This window comes from Balaenoptera acutorostrata, chromosome 5 (assembly GCF_949987535.1).
Source record: "Balaenoptera acutorostrata chromosome 5, mBalAcu1.1, whole genome shotgun sequence".
Taxonomy (NCBI): Eukaryota; Metazoa; Chordata; class Mammalia; order Artiodactyla; family Balaenopteridae; genus Balaenoptera; species Balaenoptera acutorostrata.
In genome coordinates, this window is record NC_080068.1 from 109,851,009 (window position 1) to 109,874,410 (window position 23,402).

At 36.2% G+C, this 23,402-nt stretch overlaps 1 protein-coding gene across 2 annotated transcripts in view; it reads right to left on the reverse strand.

Moving 5' to 3' along the window:
• Positions 1–2,532: 2,532 nt before the first annotated feature.
• PPA2 (inorganic pyrophosphatase 2) overlaps positions 2,533–23,402 on the reverse strand; it is an 85,087-nt gene continuing 64,217 nt past the window's right edge. For both annotated transcript variants that reach the window (XM_057547154.1, XM_057547153.1), the window contains 3 exons: positions 16,837–16,906; positions 3,808–3,844; positions 2,533–2,738 (listed from right to left, as the gene is read on the reverse strand). In XM_057547154.1, coding sequence (XP_057403137.1) covers positions 2,710–2,738; positions 3,808–3,844; positions 16,837–16,906 — 136 coding nt within the window. In that variant the 3' untranslated portion in view covers positions 2,533–2,709. The remainder of the gene's footprint in view (positions 2,739–3,807; positions 3,845–16,836; positions 16,907–23,402) is intronic.

A 23,402-nucleotide genomic window follows, 5' to 3' on the forward strand; every position in this document is an offset into this window, starting at 1 on the left:
CTAGCAAAGATCAGATTAGCTAGTCTGGAAGACATTCTGAAACAATTATGAAATAGATGCTCACTGAAATATAATTGTCACCATAGTAATACTGATGACTATATAGCAATGTAGAAAGATGCTTATAATAATGAGTTAAAATTCAAAATGATGTATTTAAGATTATAACTATGTAAAATCATATACTATGAAGACAATTGTGATTAACTGTACTGTAGTGAGAAAGGGTCACTAACTAGGTAGCATCTAAGTATCACTGACCGCTAGGAGGAGGGGAGCCAAATACGAGGTGTGAGTTACCCCACACGAGGCCCACCAGACATGGCTTCTTCTCCAACTCACAGGAGATTAATATGCCACATGCCATAAGCCATTAATCCATCCTTTGATAATTTGTTTATTGTTTAGTGCAGATCCTCCCCAAAGTCGAAAATTTGTGTATGACTTACAGTTCGTCCTCTGTATATGCGGTTCTCTGTACCTGTGGTTCGCATCCACGCGTTAAACCAAGTAGCAGAGCAGATCGTGCAGTGCTGCAGTATTTATCATTGACAAAAGCCTGCATATAAATGGACCCACACAGTTCAAACCCATGTTGTTCAAGGGCCAACTGAATTGAAATAATAGTTGTTCTCTATTTTATATCTTTCTATAAGTTTTATTATTTTCACAGCTTAAGCTATCAATATATAAAATTAAAAATAGATTCTCTCCTTACATTCTTTGATGTCCCTCAAAGAGGTTCACACATTCCCAAAGACATCTCAAGTGAACATTGCTATTTCACTTGGGCTAATGACAAACTCTGTGCCTATTTCCTCACCTGTAAAACAGGCATGCTCTGAGCTTCGCCCACATCACAAGGTGGCTGTAGGAGGGAAGCAGCATGCATAGCAGGGTGAAAAAACCATAGCATTTAGAGCCATGTAGTCATGAGTCCTAATTCTGGCTCTGAAACTTACTATCTCTGTGACCTCTGGCAAGTTATTAAACTTCTCGGAGCCTCAACGTGAAGTGGGCAATTTCCACCTTATAGGGTATATGCATGCACGACGTCTAAAACACTGCCCGACATGCAATAGACACTCAAGAAATGCTATTATAGCAGGGCTTTGTAAACCACAAAACACATTATGTAAATGCAATGTGTTCATAATGATAATAGAAAAAAAGGGGAGAAAAAAAATATGAACAGAACTGGCCACAGAAGCACAGAACTGGGAATGTGAAAAGCACGAGATGTGCCTGGAGAAGGGGTAACATGACATGGCTGAAAGATGGCTTTCCTGATTTCTGTTCTCAAGAATATGAAAAGCCATTGAAGGCATTTTGAGAAAAATCTAACAAGGCACTATCCATGCTTTAGGAACATAACTATTTGGAAATGTGGAAGATGATGTGCAGGAAGGAAAGCCAGAGGTAGGATAACAACTTGGTTAGGAGGCAAGAGGGCATGAAATTGAGCTGGAGCAATGGGAATGAGGCAGAGGGCTGGATCTGGAGGCATGGAGAAGACCTAGGAGGCTGCTACAAGAGTCTGGGAGAAATAAGGGGGAAAACGTGCATAGTAAGGGTGCAAAGGAATGGAGGGGGCACAGAAACATTTAGATGACCTTCATGAGTAAAGAGAGGAGAAGGGAGATTCAATATGGTTTCAAGGGTCTGACAGGGGAACTAGGAGAATGTTAATTCCGCTGTTCAAGAAAAAGGGAAGACAATGAGTTCAGTTTTGGACAAGAGGGATCCAAGGCATTTAAAGAGATGTCCGCTAGATAAACCCCAGGAGAGAGAACTGGGCTTCTTATGTAGACTTGGGAGTGATCACCATAGAGACGAGAAGTAAAACTAAGAGGACTTGATGAGAATCAAATGGAGTTTAGGACCTACAAAATAAATGGTAGGAAAGAGCCTTAATAAATGTAAACACATTTACACAGGACTATTAAGAGGACAAAGGTTGGCTAAATGAAGTCTCCACCAGCAATGGACTCAAAAAACATAATATGGTATGAAAATGGGAGCAATAATATCTACAAAAATCGTATTAACTTACTAAATTTATCATTTTTATATTAACTCACAGAAATAAAAGTTAATAAAATCATTGGGTTCGGGCTTCCCTGGTGGCGCAGTGGTTGAGACTCTGCCTGCCGATGCAGGGGACACGGGTTCGAGCCCTGGTCTGGGAGGATCCCACATGCCGCGGAGCAGCTGGGCCCGTGAGCCACAACTGCTGAGCCTGCGCGTCTGGAGCCTGTGCTCCGCAGCGGGAGAGGCCACGATGGTGAGAGGCCCGCGCACCGCGATGAGGAGTGGTCCCCGCTTGCCGCAGCTGGAGAAAGCCCTCGCACAGAAACGAAGACCCAACACAGCCATAAATACATAAATAAATAAATAAATAAAAAATTAAAAAAAAAAAATCATTGGGTTCCTTCAGGCATGCAAATTGGAACTGGTGAAACTCAATGCTTCTAAATTTTTGCTATGAAATTCAACATCTTTTCACATCAATAAATATCCAAAGGAAACTAATTCAAAAATTTCAATGTTTATTTACACTTTGCATATCTCAAAAAGTTTGAAAAAAAGAAGTTTCAACAGGAAGTTAGCAGATTCTCATAGATCTGCTTGTTTCTAGCACTTGGGGGAGATGGAGTCTTGGAGTTTTTAGAGACTGGAATCCTGATGGCAGAACTTCAAATGTTCTCATCACTTGCCAAGGAAGTGCCATACTTGATCTGTGTTTAAAAATGGGGGCAGCAGGGTGTTAGGGAAGGGGTGGAGAGGGAGGCGGGGAGGAAAGGAGGATAAGACACATTTAATTTAGACCTTTCGGAAAGATTTAGGCAGATAAAAACAATCAGAACTTAGTATGACACACTTCTATATTTAAAGCCACTCACCTTTAAACTCTCGTCCTAAGTTCTCTCATTTGGCTAAGGCCTTATATTCTAGAGCCTTCCCACTTTATTTCCTACATCTTACTGGGTCACTTTAGTCTTTATTGAATAGTACTGAAGCTAGTGTCCTAGCTACGGCATGAAAGGTCTAGGAAAACCCTGTACTGTAAAATCTGACCGTCTGTCAAATACCCAAAATGGGATAGTATTGCAAAGAAACAATCTGTTAGTTTCCCATATAAGGAATATAGTTTGCTTTCCCACGAAATCATGTCTATGCATTTGCTCCTTTCTAAACATCTTACAACTTGATTCATAGTAAATAGTTCTCATTTTTCCTCCAAACTTGCGAGTTGAATATTATTCTAAAGTTTCATATTAAAACAAAAAGGCAAAAAAGCCTTGCAATATTTTAAAAGGCAAATGATACATGCACATGCTTGTATTTTGAAATTTTTACTACAGAACATTTTTACTTGTTTCTCAAAACAGCTTCAAATAATGGTAATTTTAAAAAATGCTATTTTTAATCCTACTATAAATTTTGATTTTAAGATCTTTAGTTAAAATGAGTGATTCATTAAAATGATGATAGATAATAAATAAAGTCTCCCAAATGCAGACATTTGGAGGCTTAAAATTTATCAGAACTAGCTGGAACCTCAGTACTTCACCAACAAAGTCACTGCACAATCAAACTACTTTCTAGCCTAAAAGTAATAAACGTGTTCCTTATTTTCTGAAATTAGGAAATAATTGATTTCATCTGAAAATTTTAATGACTAAAAAAGTATTTTACTTAGTTTATATAATTTTTAAATTAATCTATTGTATTTTTTGGGGTCTCCACTACTGTAAATGAATAAATTTACATATCTAGTTCCTCAAGAACCAGCATATACCATACCTTCTTCATTACTTCCTTTATTCAGTGAAAATGACACCTGAAAGATAAGAACAGAGTCTCTGTTATAACGAACATTTAGATGTAGAAACTATATCCAGAATGGTTTTTTTTTTAACATGAAATTATAGAACAAAGTGAATACTCCTCTTTGCCTTTTATTGTTATTGCCTTTTCTTTCAGATAAACAAACCACAGACTTAAGAGTCAAATAAGAAAAAAAAGCATTCTTGAAAAAATTTTCTGTCATTAACCCATGGGAACTACTGAGAATGTGAACAGAGGAGAGGAATGTTCTTTCAGTTGCTTCTTTGGCTGAGGCCTTGAGAACAAAAATCCAAGACACACGTTCATAGATACATGCACACATGTGTACGTAGGTACACACACACAGAGACACATTATATAATGTATTTAGCTGTCTTCTAAAGTGTTTAAATTAATTTTTCTATTTTGATGACTGGGCCAAGATTCCTAGAACAGACATAACCTGTGGTAGACAAGATTGAAAAGTTTTTCTGAGATATAAGATTTTTTCCTAATTAAGAATAATACATTTTTAAAGGTTTAAAAAAAAATTTAAAGAGAGATCCGTTCTCCACAGAGAAGAATGCACAAAGCCCAAGAATAACCAGAATAAGCATCTATGTAACCAACACCCAAGTCGAGAAATGGAACATGCCAGGCACTTCCCCAGTCATAACCTCTTCTCCCTGAGGTATAACCACCACCCTGATTTTATAACACACTTTTCAGATTTCAAATTTAATAATCAACTTCTAATTCTCTGAATTTGCTCAGCCTTAGTAGGAAAGATCTGCCTCTGATATTTGAGGTCTGGGGCAAATGTACAAATGGAGACCCATATATCATACACCTGAGTATTTAAAGGTTATAAATCAAGCTAACAAAGTGACTATAAAAACTGTTGCATCCTACTGTCTTGATAAATATACCTTTGCACTGACTTGGAAGCTCTCGTTTAGCATTCTGGACACCTTAGAGACCGCCTGAACATGGCAGAGTAAGGAAAAGAGGCACATGGCCCTCATCCTGCCCCGCTTCTGCTACCCCAGGCTCCATGCTGTGTTGAGAGCCTCACCTGCACAAGGGTAGCTCACATATCTAGGTGTCCCCTGCCTCCTAACAGCCACCCACAGGCCCCTGTAGAAGTAATGGTGAGCAGAGCCCGCACAGTCATGAGCGTGCACTTGGGGAGATGCCCATGTAGGCCCTGGAAACAGGCTTGCAGCTAGCTGGGTAAGGAATTCCAGGGACTTGAGTAACTAAAAGGTGGTCTAGAATGGGGGCTTGGGCTCCTGGTGAATGCACAACTTTGGTCCCTCGGTCTTGCCCTGTGAGGAGGGATGTGATTGGATGAGGGCCAAAGCAGGACCCTCTAAAAAGAAGGACCCAAAGCAGGGCCCTCCTTAGGTCTAAGGACAGTCTTAAAGAACAACTCAGCAGGAAAATATAAATTTCAGCCAATATTAAAAGATTCTCTATGATAGTTAATGTGCCAACTTGGAGGTTGGTTTTGGTTGAGATTAACTTTTAAATTGGTGAACTCTGGGTAAGGTAGATTGCCACCATAATGTGAGTGGGCCCCATTCAATCAGTTGAAGGCCTGAACAGACAAAAAGACCAGCCTCCCCAAGCATGAGGGAGTTCTCCAGCAGACTGCCTTTGGACTTCATCTGAATCCCTGGCTTTCCTGGGTCTCCAGCAGGCCATCCCCTTCTGCAGATTTTGGAATCACCAAGCCTTAACAATCTCTTCATATGTATCTCCTATTGATTGTTTCTCTGAAAAACGCTGGCTAATACATTCCCCTGAATCATAAATGGGTTAAAGTTATTTTTCCTTCCACTCTTTGAGAAAAAGGTTAATCAAATATGCTTTGTTTTATTTTCTATCATACAAAATGATGATGTAACAATGTAAATAAAGAAGACCTCTGTACAAATTGTATGTAAAACATCCTTGAGATTTTTCCAAGTACTTAAAAAGAAAGAAAATTCTATTCAGCTTCCCAGCACAGGGAAAATGCTTAACCATGGTTGGTTTTGAGGATGGCAGAACTTAAATAATTCTGGGTGTGAAAGTAACACTACAACATAAAAATTGAGATTAGGCCTTTGGGATTTGATGGCTCTGTTTTTCTAAATAGACTATAAAACAGAATAACTTGCTTATTCTTTGAAATTCTTATGCTTTTTAAATTGTGCAGGACGCCTATTACAGAGTTTGTTGGAAAGGTAGCTGTTTAGATTTCCTGCTTAAAATTAGCAGCTGCTTCTTGCTGGAGCTGTCAAACATTTCAGGGGAAGAAAATGTATGATATATGAAATAGAATAATCGAGCAGCTTCTCATTAACCTAAAAAGCATTACAGAAAAGAAATGGACAAACTACTCTAGCTAAAACATTTATCATTACATTTTATTTTAAAAATAATTCCCAGAATGTTTTATTTCTTTATTCCTGAAATATATTTCTTGGTTGGTAGAATATATTCAGACTGTACAAAGCCTCATATAAAAGAAAACAAACATCACAGGTAAATCTAACAGAGATAAAATAACTATGAAAGTCTGAAAGTTTTTTGGGTTTTTTTGTTTTTTTTTTTGTTTTACATTTTTCCATATTAACATATGTCAAAAGAGACCAACATTTAAATTTGAAAACAACAATGGGTTCATGATACACATTAGCTATTTAACTCTTCATCTACTGTCAATGACTTCCTGATTCTTAAACATTACACTTGCTTACAGAAAATGGAAGAACAAAGAAATGCACAGAGCAGCATTTTAAAGTGACCTAATCCCAACCCTCACTCTCAGAAGTCACCATCATTACATTTTCCTTGTAAGAAACAGAAGGATTTTCAGTTACTTCTCCTAATTTCTCAGTAGGGGACGAATGTGGGCACCCTCTACTCATCTAAGATAAATTCTCCAGGAAACTGTATTACTTTATACTCTCATTCTAAAAATGCTATCTCCTCTCCTCTCCCACTCCAAAAATACTTCTCATGAATATTCATATCTTTAATTTCTTTCAAACAAATTTAGTGTTCTCATTACCAAAGTATTCCTCTTTTATCAACCAAAGAAGGCTTACTCTTTTCTGTCCCTACTCATGTGTAAACTGTATTTTAAATGAATATGAACTATTAAACAACTGTTTTGTACTCCTTCAGATAACCCCACCAGGTCCCTATAGGCATTTTCACCTGCAGGTTACATTTGTTCAAATTAATTAACAAACATGACACACTCAACCAACATAAAAGCTTGCTTTACTACATGATATGAGGATTGATGTTCTTTTACTTTATTATAAGGATTCAAAATTAAAGAGAAAAAAGTTCCTGATTTTTCATTCAGGTGCAGTAGGGTTTTAGTTGAATTAAATTACCTCGGGTATTCTCTCCCTGCATTATGTTTCCATGGTTCATGAGGCAGTTACTCTATATTCATTTTTTTTTTCTTCTTCCAGTTTTACTGAGATATAATTGACATACAGCACTGTATAAGTTTAAGGTGTACAGCATAATGATTTAACTTACATCATGAAATGATGACTACAATATGTTTAGTGAACGGCCATAATCTCATATAGATACAAAATTAAAGAAACAGAAAACACATTTTTCCTTGTGATGAGCACTCAGGCTTTACTCTCTTAACAACTCTCACGTGTAACATACAGTGGCATGAATGCTATTTATCCTACTCTACCGTGTATCTCTAGTAGTTACTTATCTTATGACTGGGAGTTTGCACCTTTTGACTGCCTTCATTCAATTCTTCCTCCCCCAACCCCCCACTCTGGTAACAGCAAATCTGATCTTTTTTTCTGAGTGTGTTTGTTTGTTGCAGTATAAATGACCTACCACACTATGTTAGTTCCTGGTGCACAATATAGTGATTCGGTATTTCTATGCATTACAAAATAATCACCACAATTAATCTAGTTACCATCTGTCACCATACAAAGATTTTACAGTATTATTGACTACATTCCCCTTGATGTACACTTCATTTCCATGATTTACCTATTTTGTAACTGGAAGTTTGTACCTCTTAATCTCCCTCATCTATATTCATTTTATTTTCACATTTCTTTTCTGATTTCTGCTTTATAAATCAACAAAACTTGACCAATTCTTAGTTATCCATAAACAAAATGTAAGAGTATTTTTTTTTTGATATTTGGCTGTGCCGGGTCTTCGTTGTGGCACGCGGGATCTAGTTCCCCAACTAGGGATCGAACCCGGGCCCCCTGCTCTGGGAGTGCGGAGTCTTAACCACTGGACTACCAGGGAAGTCCCTGTAAGAGTATTTTAGGTTTATGTTAGTTTAATCTACTTCCTCTTCCTTTCAAGAATGTATACAATTGGCTAGTAGCTGAAAAAAATTATTTTACTTTCATCTCCTTTGTCCATCTTTCAGTGGTAATGCAGCGAAGCTTTTAAGAGGAAAGAAAGGGAAAGGAAGAGGGAGATATACTAGAATCAGATCCTGATTTATCAAGAAAATACATTATTTAAATTTTTTAATAGTAAACTGCCACAAAGATGTTCATTTTCAGAGTCACAAATAAAACAAATCTGTATGGCATAAATACTGTAGCATGACCTCATTAGAAAAATCACATCCACAGAAAGGTTCCACTCTAAAGGGAAACAGTCCTCTTTGATGCAGATGTAAAGTGAATGCCCACAGAAGGAAGGGTCTTTTGCCTAGGCAGTCCAAGAGGTCCAAGCAACCCTGGTGATAAGAGGGCATCCCAGCCAGAGTGACTTCAGAACTTAGTTTTGAGTTGGCTTGATTTCAAAAACCAGAAGCCAAGGATTGTCATCTTGTTCTGAGATGTGCAAGGAAACTGTTGCTGTTGTCATCAATAGCTTTAAGCAGAGATGAAGTACATGCCCAAAGGAAACGATCTGAGAAGCATGCTGTTAAAAGTCCTATCCAACAACTATAATGAACTGTAACATTATTCTTCTGGTCATTACTTTTCATATTTGAAACTATTTAGAAATATTCATTAGTTGGCAGTTTCCCATTAGAGCAAAGAACCCCAAAGTGTGCACTTCTAAACTAGCTGCTTTATTGATTATCTTTGTTGTGGGCCTCTAAAAAAATGTTAATATGGCTTTGGTGTGAATTTTTTTAAGTGCTATTGCTTTTAGCGATAACAATGCCTCAGACTCACATCAGACGCTTTTGATGATGGATTCACCTAAAGTCCTTCGCCTGGTTACGTAAACGCCAACATCCATTTATGAGATTTCTGGTAAAGTTTAGGGATGAAAGAGGTGGCCACAGTATATACTGATGTTAACTGCTCCCGTACGGGATAACCAACTGTTCAGGCACTATTTGTTGAAAACTTATTACTTTGAAAATCAGTTGTCCACATATATGTAGGTCTATTTCTGGATTTGTTTTAACTGATCTTTCTCTAGTTTTACACCATTACTATACTCTTTTGATTACTGTAGTTGTATAAAATGTCTGGAAATCAGGAAGAGTTGGTATTCCAACTTTGTTCTTTACACAGTTGTTGAGTCTATTCTAGGTCCTTAGTATCCACATACATGAGTTTGTTAATTTCTACAAAAAAGTGTATTACAATCTGATTGATACTGCATTAAATCTATAGATCAATTTGAGAATTGACATCATAACAATATTGAGTCTTCCTACCCACGAACATGATACATCTTCCCATTTATTTAGTTCTCTGATATCTATGGGCAATGTTTTACAGTTTTCAGGGTACAGGTTCTTCACATTTTTTTTCCAGATTTATTCCTAAGTGTTTCATATTTTTGAAGCAATTATAAATAATGTATTTATTTTTCGTTAAGTTTTGTTCCTAATATATAAAAATACAATTGTTTATTGTATATTGAGCTTATATCTTGCAACCTTGCTAAAATCACTTATTCTAGTAGCTTTAGATTTTATGGAATATTTAATATAGACACTCATGCCATCTTCCTTTATAACCTGGATGCCTTTTCCTTCTTTTTAATGCCTTCCTGCACTGGCTAGAAGCTTCAATACAATGCTTAATAAAAGCAGTGGGATCCAAGGTCTAGAGTTGTAGAGTTGTATTTACAGAAAGGTTTTTAAGTGCAAATTTAAGTTGTTTATGCCTATTTCTTCTTCAGTGAGTTTTGGTAGTTTATGTATTTCAAGGAATCTGCCCATTTCATCCAACTTGTGAAATTAACTGGTATAAAGTTTTTTCACAATATTTCTCTATTGTTCTCCTAATAGCTCCTAAATCAGTAGTGATGCCACTTGTCTCATTCCTGACATTAAAGATTTGTCTTCTCTCTTTTCTTTCCTGAACATTCTGGCTAAAGTGTTTATCAGTTTTGCTGGTCTCAAAGAGTCAATTTTTGGTTTCATTAATTTTCTGTGTTGTTTTTCTGGGCATACAAATTCCCTTAATTATGAAATATCAATACTTCAAACACACAGAAAATGAAGAGACCATTATAACAAATATCTACTCTCTAGATTTTTTTAGAGTTAACATGGTTATTTCAGAAAAGTTACAACTGAAGTCTCTTTTTCTCCCGACTCATCAAAAATAAAGACCTTACTTATTTTTATTCCCTCTCAGAAGTAACTTCTCCTAACCACTATGCTGAAACTGGTGTTTATTGTTCTTATTTATGTTTCTAAAATGTGAGCAACGTATCTGTTTGTATTCATTAAAAATATATGGTGCTGCTTTGGGTGTTTTAAACTTTACTTCAACAATGCATACTATATCCAAATGCTTTTTTCACCCAACACTGCACTTTCAGGTTTTATCCATGTAGAGTCATATAGTTCTAATTCACATATTTTTACCTGTGGTATAGTATTCCACTGTACAAATATACTACAGTTTATTTACCCAGTTTTCTATTGATAGACATTTGTCCAGTTTCCAACTTTCCCATGTCTGATCATAAAAACGTATGTATTAGTGTCTCTATAGAATGTACATCTAGAAAGGTAACTTCAGAGTAGTGGGTTATAAGCATCTTCAACTATACTAGAAATCACTTAATTGCGCTTCAAGGTAGCTGTACTAATTTATACTCCCATAAAGCATATCAACAAGTACAAGTGGTCTCCCTTCTCCACTTGCTTAAAAACACTTGTAAACGTTTGCCTATCTGGTAACTATGAAATTGCACTATGTCTTAATTTGATTTCATTGATCACTGGGGAAATACAGCAGATTTTCACATGTTTACTGGCAATTTAAATATTCCCTCTTGTGAGTTGCCCATTCATACTTTTGCCCATTTTTTTTCCTACTGGTTATTTTTTTCTTGTTGATTTGAATAAGTTGTTAATCCTTTTGTCACTTATATGCAAGTATCTTCTCCCAATCAATGGCTTATCTTTTGACTTATTTTGTGGTATCTTTAATTGTTTACAGCTTGAAAAAAAACTTTATTTAAATTTGTCAGTCTTTTCTAGGTTATTCCTGGCCCTTTAATATTCCATATAAATTTTAGGATTATCTTACCAAGTTCAGTGAAAACCCTATTGAAATTCTGATTAAAAATAGATTGACTTCATTAATTAATATGGGAGAAATTGTCATTTTCATAATTAAGTATTCCTTTAAACTGTTGATAAGTCTATTTGGGTTTTCTGTTTATTCTTGCTTTGACATTGTAATTTATATTTTTTTAAAAATTGTCAATTCATCTATGTTTAGAAAGGTATTGCCAAAAGCAATTTAGAATATTCCTTTCTTTCTTTTTTTTTTTTTTGGCCACACTGCGTGGCACGTGGGATCTTAGTTCCTGAAAAGGGATTGAACCCATGCCACCTGTCCCCCCTGTAGTGGAAGCATGGAGTCTTAACCACTGGACTACCAGGGAAGTCCCGAGTATTCCTTTCTGATTACTTATGTATCTCCTGTGTCTGTAATAATGTCTTAATTTTAATTTTTGATATTTTTATTTATGGCTTCTCTATTTCACTGCCTTTCCTGTAATAAGTTTGTCTATATTATTAGCCTTAAAAGAAGAAAATCCAGCTTTTATTTTAATTGATCCTTTTCATTATCTCCTTGTTTTCCATTTCATTAAATATTTGCTCTACTCTTTATAATTTTCTCTCTTATAATGTAAAAAGAAAAAAACAGTGCTTATTGAGTTGAATTTTCAGCCTCTCAATTTTCTTTCTTCATTTCTGCTGTATACAGTTAATTTCTCTCAAAAACTATTTTTGCTGCATCATGCAAGTTTTGACATAGAGTGATTTAGTTGTCACTCAATTTTAAATATTTTATAATTTTTCATAATTCATTTTTTTGAGGCATGACTTGAGAGGTATTTTTAGTTTCCAAACAACACAGATTTGGGGTTTTTTTCTTTTAATATTTTTATAACTGATTAGTAACTTTGTTATACTGTTGACAGAGAATGTGGTCTGCATTACCTCAACTCTTTGGTATTTTTTTCCAACTCTTTGTGGCCTAACATATACTCAATTTTTGGAAGTGTCCACATGTACTAGAAAAAACAATGTATTCTCTAATTATATATATTAGATAAAGCTTGTAAATTTTGTTCCCATCTTCTCAATATATTTTCCAAATAACACTTTATATACAGTAAAGGATCCTAAAACTAGCATCTTAAATCCCAGAATCAATTGTCATTAAATATCAACTGATATTAGATCTGAAAGGAAAACTACATGTGTATGCACACACGCACACTCATGTGTGCACACACATACACAAACATACATTCCTTGTTCCCTATAAAGGCTCTGAACCTTGTTCCCTGAAATAAAGCTCCAACTTCTGGTCATACAGTCTTCAAAAATTGGGAAAGAGTCCTACCTTTTTGGCTATAAAAAAGACACACTATCCAGAAAAATGTAATTGGGTGGTCCTGTGGTTGAACTACCACTGAGAGTTACTCCTGTTGCCGGTGGCCACACACTGTAGCCCGGACGCCCAGAGTAACCAACTGTCTCTGTGGATCCCTAGTGTGTTCAGATCTAAGTAGCAAACCTTGTTTTTGACACAGCCATGCCTTTCATGATTGTATATAATTCAAACATCTGCATTTATAAACAAAATCCAATAACCTTTCTGACCATTTCAGTTCTCCTTATCCTCCTCAGATCCAGATCAGCTATCCTTCTTAAGATCTCTAACCTAAGTCTGACAAATTACTTCTGTAGATATTTTCTCTTTTGTTTCTAAAATGCATCCAAATAATATTCATCAGGGTGTTGGCTTTTATTTTATTTTTCTTGGTTATGGTGACACTATTTTTCCTAATTTAATTGATCTGTACATATTGTTGGGTGACTACTTAATGATTTTGGGGGGAGGCCTCAATGCTACTACACTTAAATGTATTTTGATCAATATATGTTCACCAGTATATGCTTCCTGCAACAGTTCTCCTAATCCCTCAAGAGTTTAGTCCATTTCTTTTCTTTGTATACTTCAGAAGTATATGTTCACCAAAGCCAATTACTTGATCCTAAAATCCCACCTAGTTAACGATCATTCTGAATATTCTGTGAATATACATCTAGAAAGTGAAAACTTGTATTACTATCTGGCCTTGTTTTAAGCATAACTTCGGGCTCATTTATTTATCTATTTTTTTATTTTTTAAAGATTTTTTTGATGTGGACCATTTTTAAAGTCTTTATTGAATTTGTTACAATATTGCTTCTGTTTTATTTATTTTTTTGTGTTTTTTGGCCACGAGGCATGTGGGATCTTAGCTCCCCGATCAGGGATCGAACCCATACCCACTGCACTGGAAGGCAAAGTCTTAACCACTGGACCACCAGGGAAGTCCCCAGACTCATTTAACATCTACACATCTGTCTTAAGATAATATTACCTAAGTTGATTAACTTGTTAGAATGAGTTCACTTATTCTAAGTCCACTAATAAACCTTGGGGTTATAATTTGTTTCCATACAGGCCCAGGATTGATGTGGTCTGAACATGATCAAGTTTGATGGATGACTTTAATGCCTTAAGTTATTCTGAGCAAGCAAAGGACAAACAAAAGCTGACAGTACTTTGAAGTCAGTGCAACATTCAATATATAGCAAAATAGAGAGATCTGGGAATATATACCTAAGTAATGCTGATTCAAACATCTCAATGTGGTTCTGAAGAGATAAAATGCCAAGCCAAAATGCTCTGACTACAAAGAATTTCATTATTACAAGTTGATAAAATTTTCAGGAGAAATTGTTACCTAATCTGAGCTCCTGAATCACTAATGAGGCTGCTAATAGAGCAATTCTTTGACTTACAAATTTTTAATGGTGAAATCCCATATACGATAAGTTCCACTAGAGCTGATGATGAGGGACTGCTTTCTCTGCATTTTGATTTTCTACCATAGCTTTCTCAGTGAAAAATCAGTATAGCACCTTCTTCATTATTATGAAACACAACAAAGCTACCAAACCATGTAATTAAAGCTGGATGTTAATGTTTCTGAATTCTAATCTTGTTCCCCAAATCAAACTATCCAGATCATATCCATGTTCTCCAATTATTATTTTTTTCCAAGAGGACTTTTCCTACTAATATGCTAGGAAACAACTTTTTAAAAAAGATGTAAGATTGAAACTTTATTCTTACAGCTAATTTTAAGACAAGTATCTATTATATCTATCATTTATAAAACCCAAACTAAAATAAATGAAATAGTCTTAATCTGAGATTAGTGGGAGACTACGTGAATAAAGTTTTTAATTTGTTTTCCTTAATTTTTTTCTTAAAGAATTAATAATAAATATTGATGAGAACTAAGTTCAGAATCTAATGACACAGATATAAAATTGAAAACTTGAAGAAAATACACCAATATTGTAGCCTGCATTACTGTCACGGCTCCCCTGCATCTTCCCTTGCTTCCCTAGCCCGTTCTCACCAACGCAGCCAGAGTCATCTCGTTAAAATCTAAATCAGGGGCTTCCCTGCTGGCGCAGTGGTTGAGAATACGCCTGCCAGTGCAGGGGACACGGGTTCAAGCCCTGGTCTGGGAAGATCCCACATGCCGCGGAGCAACTAAGCCCGTGAGCCACAACTACTGAGCCTGCGCGTCTGGAGCCTGTGCTCCGCAACAAGAGAGGCCGCGATAGTGAGAGGCCCGTGCACCGCGATGAAGAGTGGCCCCCGCTCTCCGCAACTGGAGAAAGTCCTCGCACAGAAACGAAGACCCAACACAGCCAAAAATAAATATAAAATTAATTAATTAATTAAAAGAAACGTTTAAAAAAATTTAAAAAAATAATCTAAATCAGATCATATCACTCCTTTGCTTAAATCCCTCAATGGTTCCTTCGTATTCAGAATAAGAAATGAAATTCTTAAAATAGTCTCTAAGGGTATTATACAGTGTCTTTCATAATAATTTGCCTCCACTTTCACCCCCAGATCCACGCATTTCTGATCTCATCTCGTCCTTTCTCCCTTAGACTCTTTCTACTCCACCAGCCACTGTGGCTCCTCGGGTATTTCTTGAACATGTCAGGTACCCACTTGCCTCATGGCCTTTGGGCTGCAGCATGGAATTCTCCTCCTTTAGATAGTCACTTGGCTCAGTCCCTTACCTTCTACAAATCTTGACTCAGGTCCGTTCTCCCCTCAGTGGGGCTGTCCCCTACTACTTTTCAATCACTACAACTCTCATCCCACTCCTGGCACTTTATCCCCTCTTCCCTCATTCATTTTTCATCATAGCGTTTATCGCATTCACAAACACTATATATTTCACTTGTGTATTTATTTATTATCCAGCACCCCAACTAGAATGTCAGCTATACGAGGAAAGAGGTTTTTGTGTCTTTTATAGCTACTTTATTTATTTATTTCTTTATTTTTGGCTGTGTTGGGTCTTCAGTTCTTGCGAGGGCTTTCTCTAGTTACGGCAAGTGGGGGCCACTCTTCATCGCGGTGCAGGGACCGCTCTTCATCGCGGTGCGCGAGCCTCTCACTATCGCGGCCCCTCCCGTTGCGGGGCACAGGCTCCAGACGCGCATGCTCAGTAGTTGTGGCGCACGGGCTTAGTCGCTCCGCGGCATGTGGGATCTTCCCAGACCAGGGCTCGAACCCGTGTCCCCTGCATTGGCAGGCAGACTCTCAACCACTGCGCCACCAGGGAAGCCCTTTGTGTCTTTTAATACTGCATCCCCAGCACCAAGATTCTAACCACACGTAGCAGGCAATAATTAAATAACTGATTAATTAATGGGAAAAAAATTCAAAGCAGCCATTGTGAGCAAACATTTTTGTTGTTCCTTAAGTAAAGATCTAAGTTCACTAGTTTCTATCTGATAATTAAGAGAAAAAAACCCCCAAAACCCTTAATTAATAAATGGGATTTCTAGCCTAAGATCACTCCTGAACACACTTTACATAGCAACATTACTTGATTATCTGAATTTGAACTTTCTTATTTAGTGGCCTCCAAATCAAGCATTACTTTGCTAATAAATTCAGTTGCCTCCAGGCAGCATTATCACTAAGACATGTAAAAATCCGAGGATATCATCTTAGTTAAGAGAAGGAAAGCTTGTGAGGCAATCAAACTAAATGGAAAAAAAGGAAAACAGATGTATTTATTTCATTTTTTTTTGAGCCGAAATGCACCTGTGCCAGCAGCCAGTCACAATTTAGACACTGGATTGTGGATAACTCATGGGAACAGGTCAGTATAGAGGAGAGCAAATGCATTAAAACAACAATAAATTGGTGAAAAATAGTATCATATGAAATCAGTTAAGTGGTTAATGTACTTTAGAAAATAGAAATACAACTAAAAGGTTTTAAGGTTTTTAATCTAAATTCCCTGCATAAAAAAATAATTTTAATGTTATTTTTAAACTTTATGCTCCCCAAAAGGCTTGATACATTTCATTGCTAGATTTTTCAGAATTTCTGCTATACTTCCCCATGACATTTATAAGAATAAAGGATGCCTTGGACATTTGTCCCTTACCGATTCAACTAATGATCTTGCTTCCTCTTGAGAGCAATGGAAAGGGCTATCACATACCTGCACATTTGTGCTGGAGAGGAAAAGAGAATATTATTATTAAACAGGATAAAAAAGGAGCAATTACCAAAAAGAAAACCAGGTCTCAAATACTTTACATTTGAGTGTATGATCCCAGCCAACAGTTACTGAGTCTTTGGATCTCAGTGGATAATAACACATACACACACTCTCTCTCTCTGTCTCTCACTCACTCACTCAAAAGGAGACAAGAGACCTTCTAATGCAGAATGCTAGAGCACTGCAGACATGTGAATAAGATACCCTGAAAAAGGACCTGGATGAATATAAATTAGGACAACTGGGGTCTTGTACATTCTTTCAGGCAAAGTTATAAATATAAAGTGCTCCATAGCATTGCACTCTCCAGAATTAAAAAAAAAAAAATCAAATGATAGTATACAAATTTAAATAATCTCCTGGTATATATATAAGGCTATTCCACTACCCTTCACCTTTACTGAAGAAAAGAAAAAACAAATTTGACCCACAGAACGACGACCATGAGGAAGAACTTTCCTCTAAGTGAGGTGATAAACACTGTAATTGGCTGCTGAAAGATGTTGTAGAATCTCTTTCTCAGACAGGTATGGAAGACTAAGCTAACAGTGGTGAGAGGAAACCACAGGAACATGAAAGCTCAGTTTTTGTACAAGTAAGGAAGCTTAGCAAGGCACAGACAGCAGCTCCTCCCATGACCAGTAAAGGCTCTATAAAGTCCAAAGTCTTCCCACACAGTGGGGACTAGCATGCTATCTCCACAAACATGCTGCCCACCACGTATTTCTTACCTCCCAGATGAAAGCAAATGCATCATTCCCCTCAAACGTATTAAGTCTGATTTTTTAAAATTTCATCAAAGAAATCAGATTAAAATGGATACAGAAAAAGGTAGTACAGAAGGGCATTAAAGCCAAATTAATTTTTCACAATTGAAGGAATAAGTGATTAGCAGATCCCTAAAGGAGATAATTAATAGATGAAACACACACATGCACACACACACCCGCACACACGCATGTGTGCTCTCCAAGTGGATCTAAGGGATGTACATTATCAAATTTATTTTGGCAATGGCTTTGTGAAATATGCTGGGATATATATGATAAAAGATCTGTCTAGTTATTTATTTATCTTCTCAGCTACATCTGCCCGTAATCAGACACTGGGTACATAGCAATTATGAAAGTGGTCATTTTGCTTTCTATCCAGACTCAAAATGTGGAATTTGTTTTCATTCTTGGCATAAGTGATGATGTTTGATGAAAGGTGGCATTATCATCTTTAAGACTAAACTATGTTATACTCTCTTCTTCACAGCCCATGTTTAAGTAAGCTAAAAACTGAAAAAGGTAAGGCTTTATAAGTTAAATGTTTCTCTAAAAAAAGTCAAAACTAAATTTAAAAGGAACAAGGCAAAAAAACAGACACTGAAAAGTCTTAAGTGCTACTCCTCTGAAGAAAACATGGTGTATACTAAATATGCTATACACCAGCGGTCCCCAACCTTTTTTGGCACTAGGGACCGGTTTCGTGGAAGACAATCTTTCCACGGACTGGCGTGGGGGGAGGGGGTGGATGGTTTGGGGATGATTCAAGCCCATTACATTTATTGTGCACTTTATTTCTATTATTATTACTTTGTAATATATAATGAAATAATTATACAACTCACCATAATGCTGACAGGAGGTGGAGCTCAGGCAGTAATGCGAGCTATGGGGAGCGGCCGCAAATACAGATGAAGCTTCGCTCACCCGCCCACCGCTCACCTCCTGCTGTGTGGCCCAGTTCCTAACTGGTCACTGACCGGTACTGGTCCGTGGCCTGGGGGTTGGGGACCCCTGCTACACACAATGTTTTTAACATTAAAACTACACCAAAGTGAAACATTCCTCGGGAATTCTGGGAAAATGGTGATGAGAGAACAGGGAATCCTGTAAATAGGGTTGCCAGACAAAACACAGAACACCCAGTTAAATTTGAACTTCAGATAAACAGCAAATTATTTTTTAGTATAAGTATGTCCCAAGCAAACTATTTTTTAGTATAAGTACATCCCAAGAGACATTTACATTAAAATCTGAAATTTAGATTTAAGGGGGTGTCCTCTATTTTTACCTGTTAAATCTGATAACCTATTTCTAAAGTAATCCTCTATTCCCACAACAAAGCAAAACCATCAACAGAAATATTAGAAAAGAAAGAAAATAGTAAAGCCAGCACTGTAAATTTAAAAAACTGAGTAACTTTTAAAATATCCCCAATAAAATATCTTGACAAGTAACCAGCTAGAATCTAGGAAGCCAACAAGCTCTGCCATTTTTCACCTTGGACAAATTATTAGTATGGCTGTTTCAGGAATTAAATGGAAGGTATATACAAATGGACTTAGGAGATTCTTGAATGATATATAATATATAAAAGAGGAGAGATTACAAAGCCCCTTGTTACTATTTCTCCAATAGACCCCCCCTTTTTTTATAGCATTTTATTTCTACAAACAGTGCCATCCTCCTCACTAATATCCTTTTAGTTAATAAAGAATGCAATCTGGGTTGCAATATACTTTCCTCAGGATTTAAGGAAGTGATTTTTACTTTGAATGTTGGAAGGTATAATAAAAGGCATGTTATCAAGAAACATTTTAATTTTATCTGAATTGTCCCTTATACAAAAATAGTTAACACTGACTCATATTATTTATTGATTCAAAAAATTATTCTTATGCCATGTGTTAGGGACATTTCTAGATGCTGGGGATACAATGTCGAACCATGGAGCCCCCATGAACATTGTAATATTTAGGGTTCTTTCTAGCTTTCAAACTATGACTATGGCATACAAGAGGAGAAGCAGTATAACCACTTAAAGGAAAGATGATGGTGCCTACTGTAAATGAGATTAAAAATACTGACTGGGAAGAATGTGCTGTTTTCCTTTTTATAATAAGATATTAAATATTTTGTTCTAAATTTATAAACATTGTGTAGCCTACACACGATCTTGCTGATCAAAATAAGCAGATATGACATTAGAACAAAAGATCAACAATACCAAAATTTCTATGCACAACAAACCAAATTTCATTTACAAATAATAAAGATATATTAATAGCTATATAAAGAGCAAAATAAGTCGTTAAATAAAAAGAAACAGAAATAGAAAATTACCTGCAAATAATAAACAGATACCTAAAAGATGAAATTTACAGGGCCAGCAATATGAAATTTTAGTAAAGAGAAGATTATTTTCTTCAAGACAATTTCAAATCAGACAAAGGCCCACACTCATGAGAATCCTCAAAGACAGTGCCCAGGATTCAGACTGCTCAAGGCTTTTCATTCTAAAGCAAAGTACTGAAGAAAAAAGGAGAGAGAAAATTTAAAGAGATAAGAATGATGATTTGGGTCCATAACCTCCAGAGTTTGTCGGAGAAAACTGACATTGAAGTAAATCTATACAAAGCTAAAAGAACTGGAGCTAGCCATATATGGATCAGATACACCTTCCTCTGGAAAGGTAAAAGAAACAACTTCAAGACATAAACAATTTGGAAGAATATATATATGAACAAATATATATATATCTGAAATATAGACATATTTTGAAAAACTTCATATATATTTATATAATTTTTCCATTTAGTAAGCATGTTTAAACTACCTACTATATGCCAAGTCCTGTCACTAGGGCTAAAGTACAAACTCAATTTAGAGCATAAAAAAAGTAATAAAACACTCCAAGTTCTACCTAGAGGTGTGAAATAGCAGTGATATGAGAGCACAGGTGAGGGTATAGTTAATTTTGTCCAAAAGAAATGAAAATACTTTGCAGAGGTGACATCTAAACTGCTTCCTGAAGAATGAGCAGGCATTCATGGAGGAAAGACAATGAAATAGGAGATGAACAGGAGGCTGGAAAAGTCGGTTTAGACACACTGTTTAATATATAGAAGAGCTGTATTAGATCCTATTAATTGAAGGGAGTCACAAGAAGATTTTAAGCATAAAAATGACAATCACATCTGTATTTTTCAAAGATAATTCTGACAGTACTGTAAAGAATATGTTAAACAGGAGAGTAGTTGCAAGGCAAAACAATTTATGAGTAAAGAAATTAAAGCAGTTTTATAATTAGAAGGAAAGTTGAGAATCAGTCAAAACTTGAAAAATTTGTAAGACGAATGGATCAGAATAATGATTAGTGAAATAAAATTAATGGGTGAAATGAACAGTGCAGTTCTGATTTCTTAAAAATAAGGTAAGATACATAAACCATGATGAAGAAAGGGTGAGAAGAGTTGAAGAGTAAACCCAAATGGCAAAAAACTGTATTTCTCCGACAAAGAATTTAAAGTTGTTTTTGGTAAAAACAGAAATAACAAAATTATCCCTGCTAAAAAAAATACGTAGCTTCCAGAGTAAACATTAAGCAGTGGGGAAAAGGAATAAAAATAACAATGACAAAACTTACTGTGATAAAGAGGATTATCAATTAAATAATTTAATAAATGCAGGGCTCCTGGAAACAGTAGAGTCACTACTGGATTTAAAAAACAACATCTAGGGACTTCCCTGGTGGCACAGTAGGGGTTAAGAATCCGCCTGCCAATGAAGGGGACACGGGTTCGAGCCCTGGTCCAGGAAGATCCCACGTACCGCGGAGCAACTAAGCCTGTGCACCACAACTACCGAGCCCGTGTGCCACAACTACTGAAACCCATGCGCCTAGAGCCCGTGCTCCGCAACAAGAGAAGCCACTGCAATGAGAAGCCCGCGCACTGCAACAAAGACCCAAGGCAGTCAAAAAATAAATAAATAAGTAAATAAATAAATTTATTTTAAAAAAACATCTATTTGTTGGCTTTAAAATATTATTCAGCAATTACTCCAACAAGTATTTATTGAGTGGCTACTACATGTCAGGGATAAGGAATATAAAGATGAATACAACATCTTTATTCATCTACTTTTGAGGAACTTACACTCTAGAGGAAAAGACAAACTCATAAAACAAGCAGTTAATTAATAAATGCAGTGATAGGACTACACAGGGGGGCAAGGAATAGAGTGTAATGGCACCTTAGCAAGCACAAGGCTAAGATGAGGGAAAGTTTCCTTGAGAAAGCAATGTCAAAACCAAGTCTTAAAAGATAAGTAAGTCAGCCATGTCAAGAAGTGAGAAGAAAATCATGGCAAAGGGAAACAAAATGAGTATGGCCCAGAGGTCAATAAGAACATGGTGTTTGTGAGGAGTGACAAGTGGTTCTAAGTTGCTGGAACATGAAAAAAGAGGCAAGAAGTGACGGAAAATGAGGCTAGACGGGTAGCAAGTGCCAAATCCTGGAAGGCCTTGTTTGTTCTTCTAAGAGAAGTTTGGATTTAATGGTTCTAAGCAGAGAAGCTCATCAGAAGCCAGGGAGCTTTTAAAACATACAGATGCTTAGACCCTACTCCTCAGAGATCCTAATTCACCAGGTTTAAAGAAAAGGATAACGCATTTGAATTTTCTAATGGTTTCCCTGGGTAATTGTGCTGTACTATACGTTGTTTGAGAGAACTGCTGTGATAATGTCTTCAGTTCAGACCTAAACTGATTTGCGTGGGGAGAACAGGTTAAAAAGGAAGGGGGGATGGTTTGGTAATCAATAACAGAGTACACTGTAAGGAACTGAGAGAGAGAAGCAATTCATTAGGTAAAGACAAAGGAAAGAAAAATTTTATTAATATAAATATATTTTACAAATCAAGTAGTGACAAAAAATAAAGAAAATATGGACAAAAATGAGTTAAAATTCTGAATATTTTGACTTGAAATTATCTAGATGTGTAAAATTTATAACCAGAAACTTATATCCTAAAATTTTTCAAGCTAAAAAAATTACTTTTGTTGTATTCTTTGAAAACATAGAGGAAGAATAAAGCTGTGGAGAGAGTAGGTTTGAAGTCTGGCTTAAATCCATCACACAGTGAGACCTTCGATAGGTCACAATCTCTACGTGGCCTCAATTTCCTCATATGTAAAATGGATAAAATAATGATACACATCTTATAGGGTTCTGGTGAATATTAATTAGATAATACATATAAAACTCTTAGAACCTGAAAACTACTAGAGTTCAATAAATGTCAATTATTATTGTTAATGTAATCCTTATCTTTACCTAGGAAGCTACAGCAAAATGACTCCACAGAGCATAGAAATAAAGTTACCTTCACAGTAAAGATAATTAGAATCAGCATAGAAGGAATGCTATCAAGCTATAGAAAATCTAACCAGAGATGTTCTCTAGCTGTGCAGCTCAGGAAACCTGGGAACCATACAAGTCCCGTTAAAGACTGCAAAAGCTTTTCTGAAAGTACCATTAGGAAGGAGAGGAAAGCAAACGGCAAGCAAATACCTCTTTGGATAATCAGAGGCCCCTCTTTTTAGAGGAGCCCATCACATTAATATCTGACTTAGAATATTTGACCATAAAGAAGAATTCAGTCTATTAGTTACTAGGA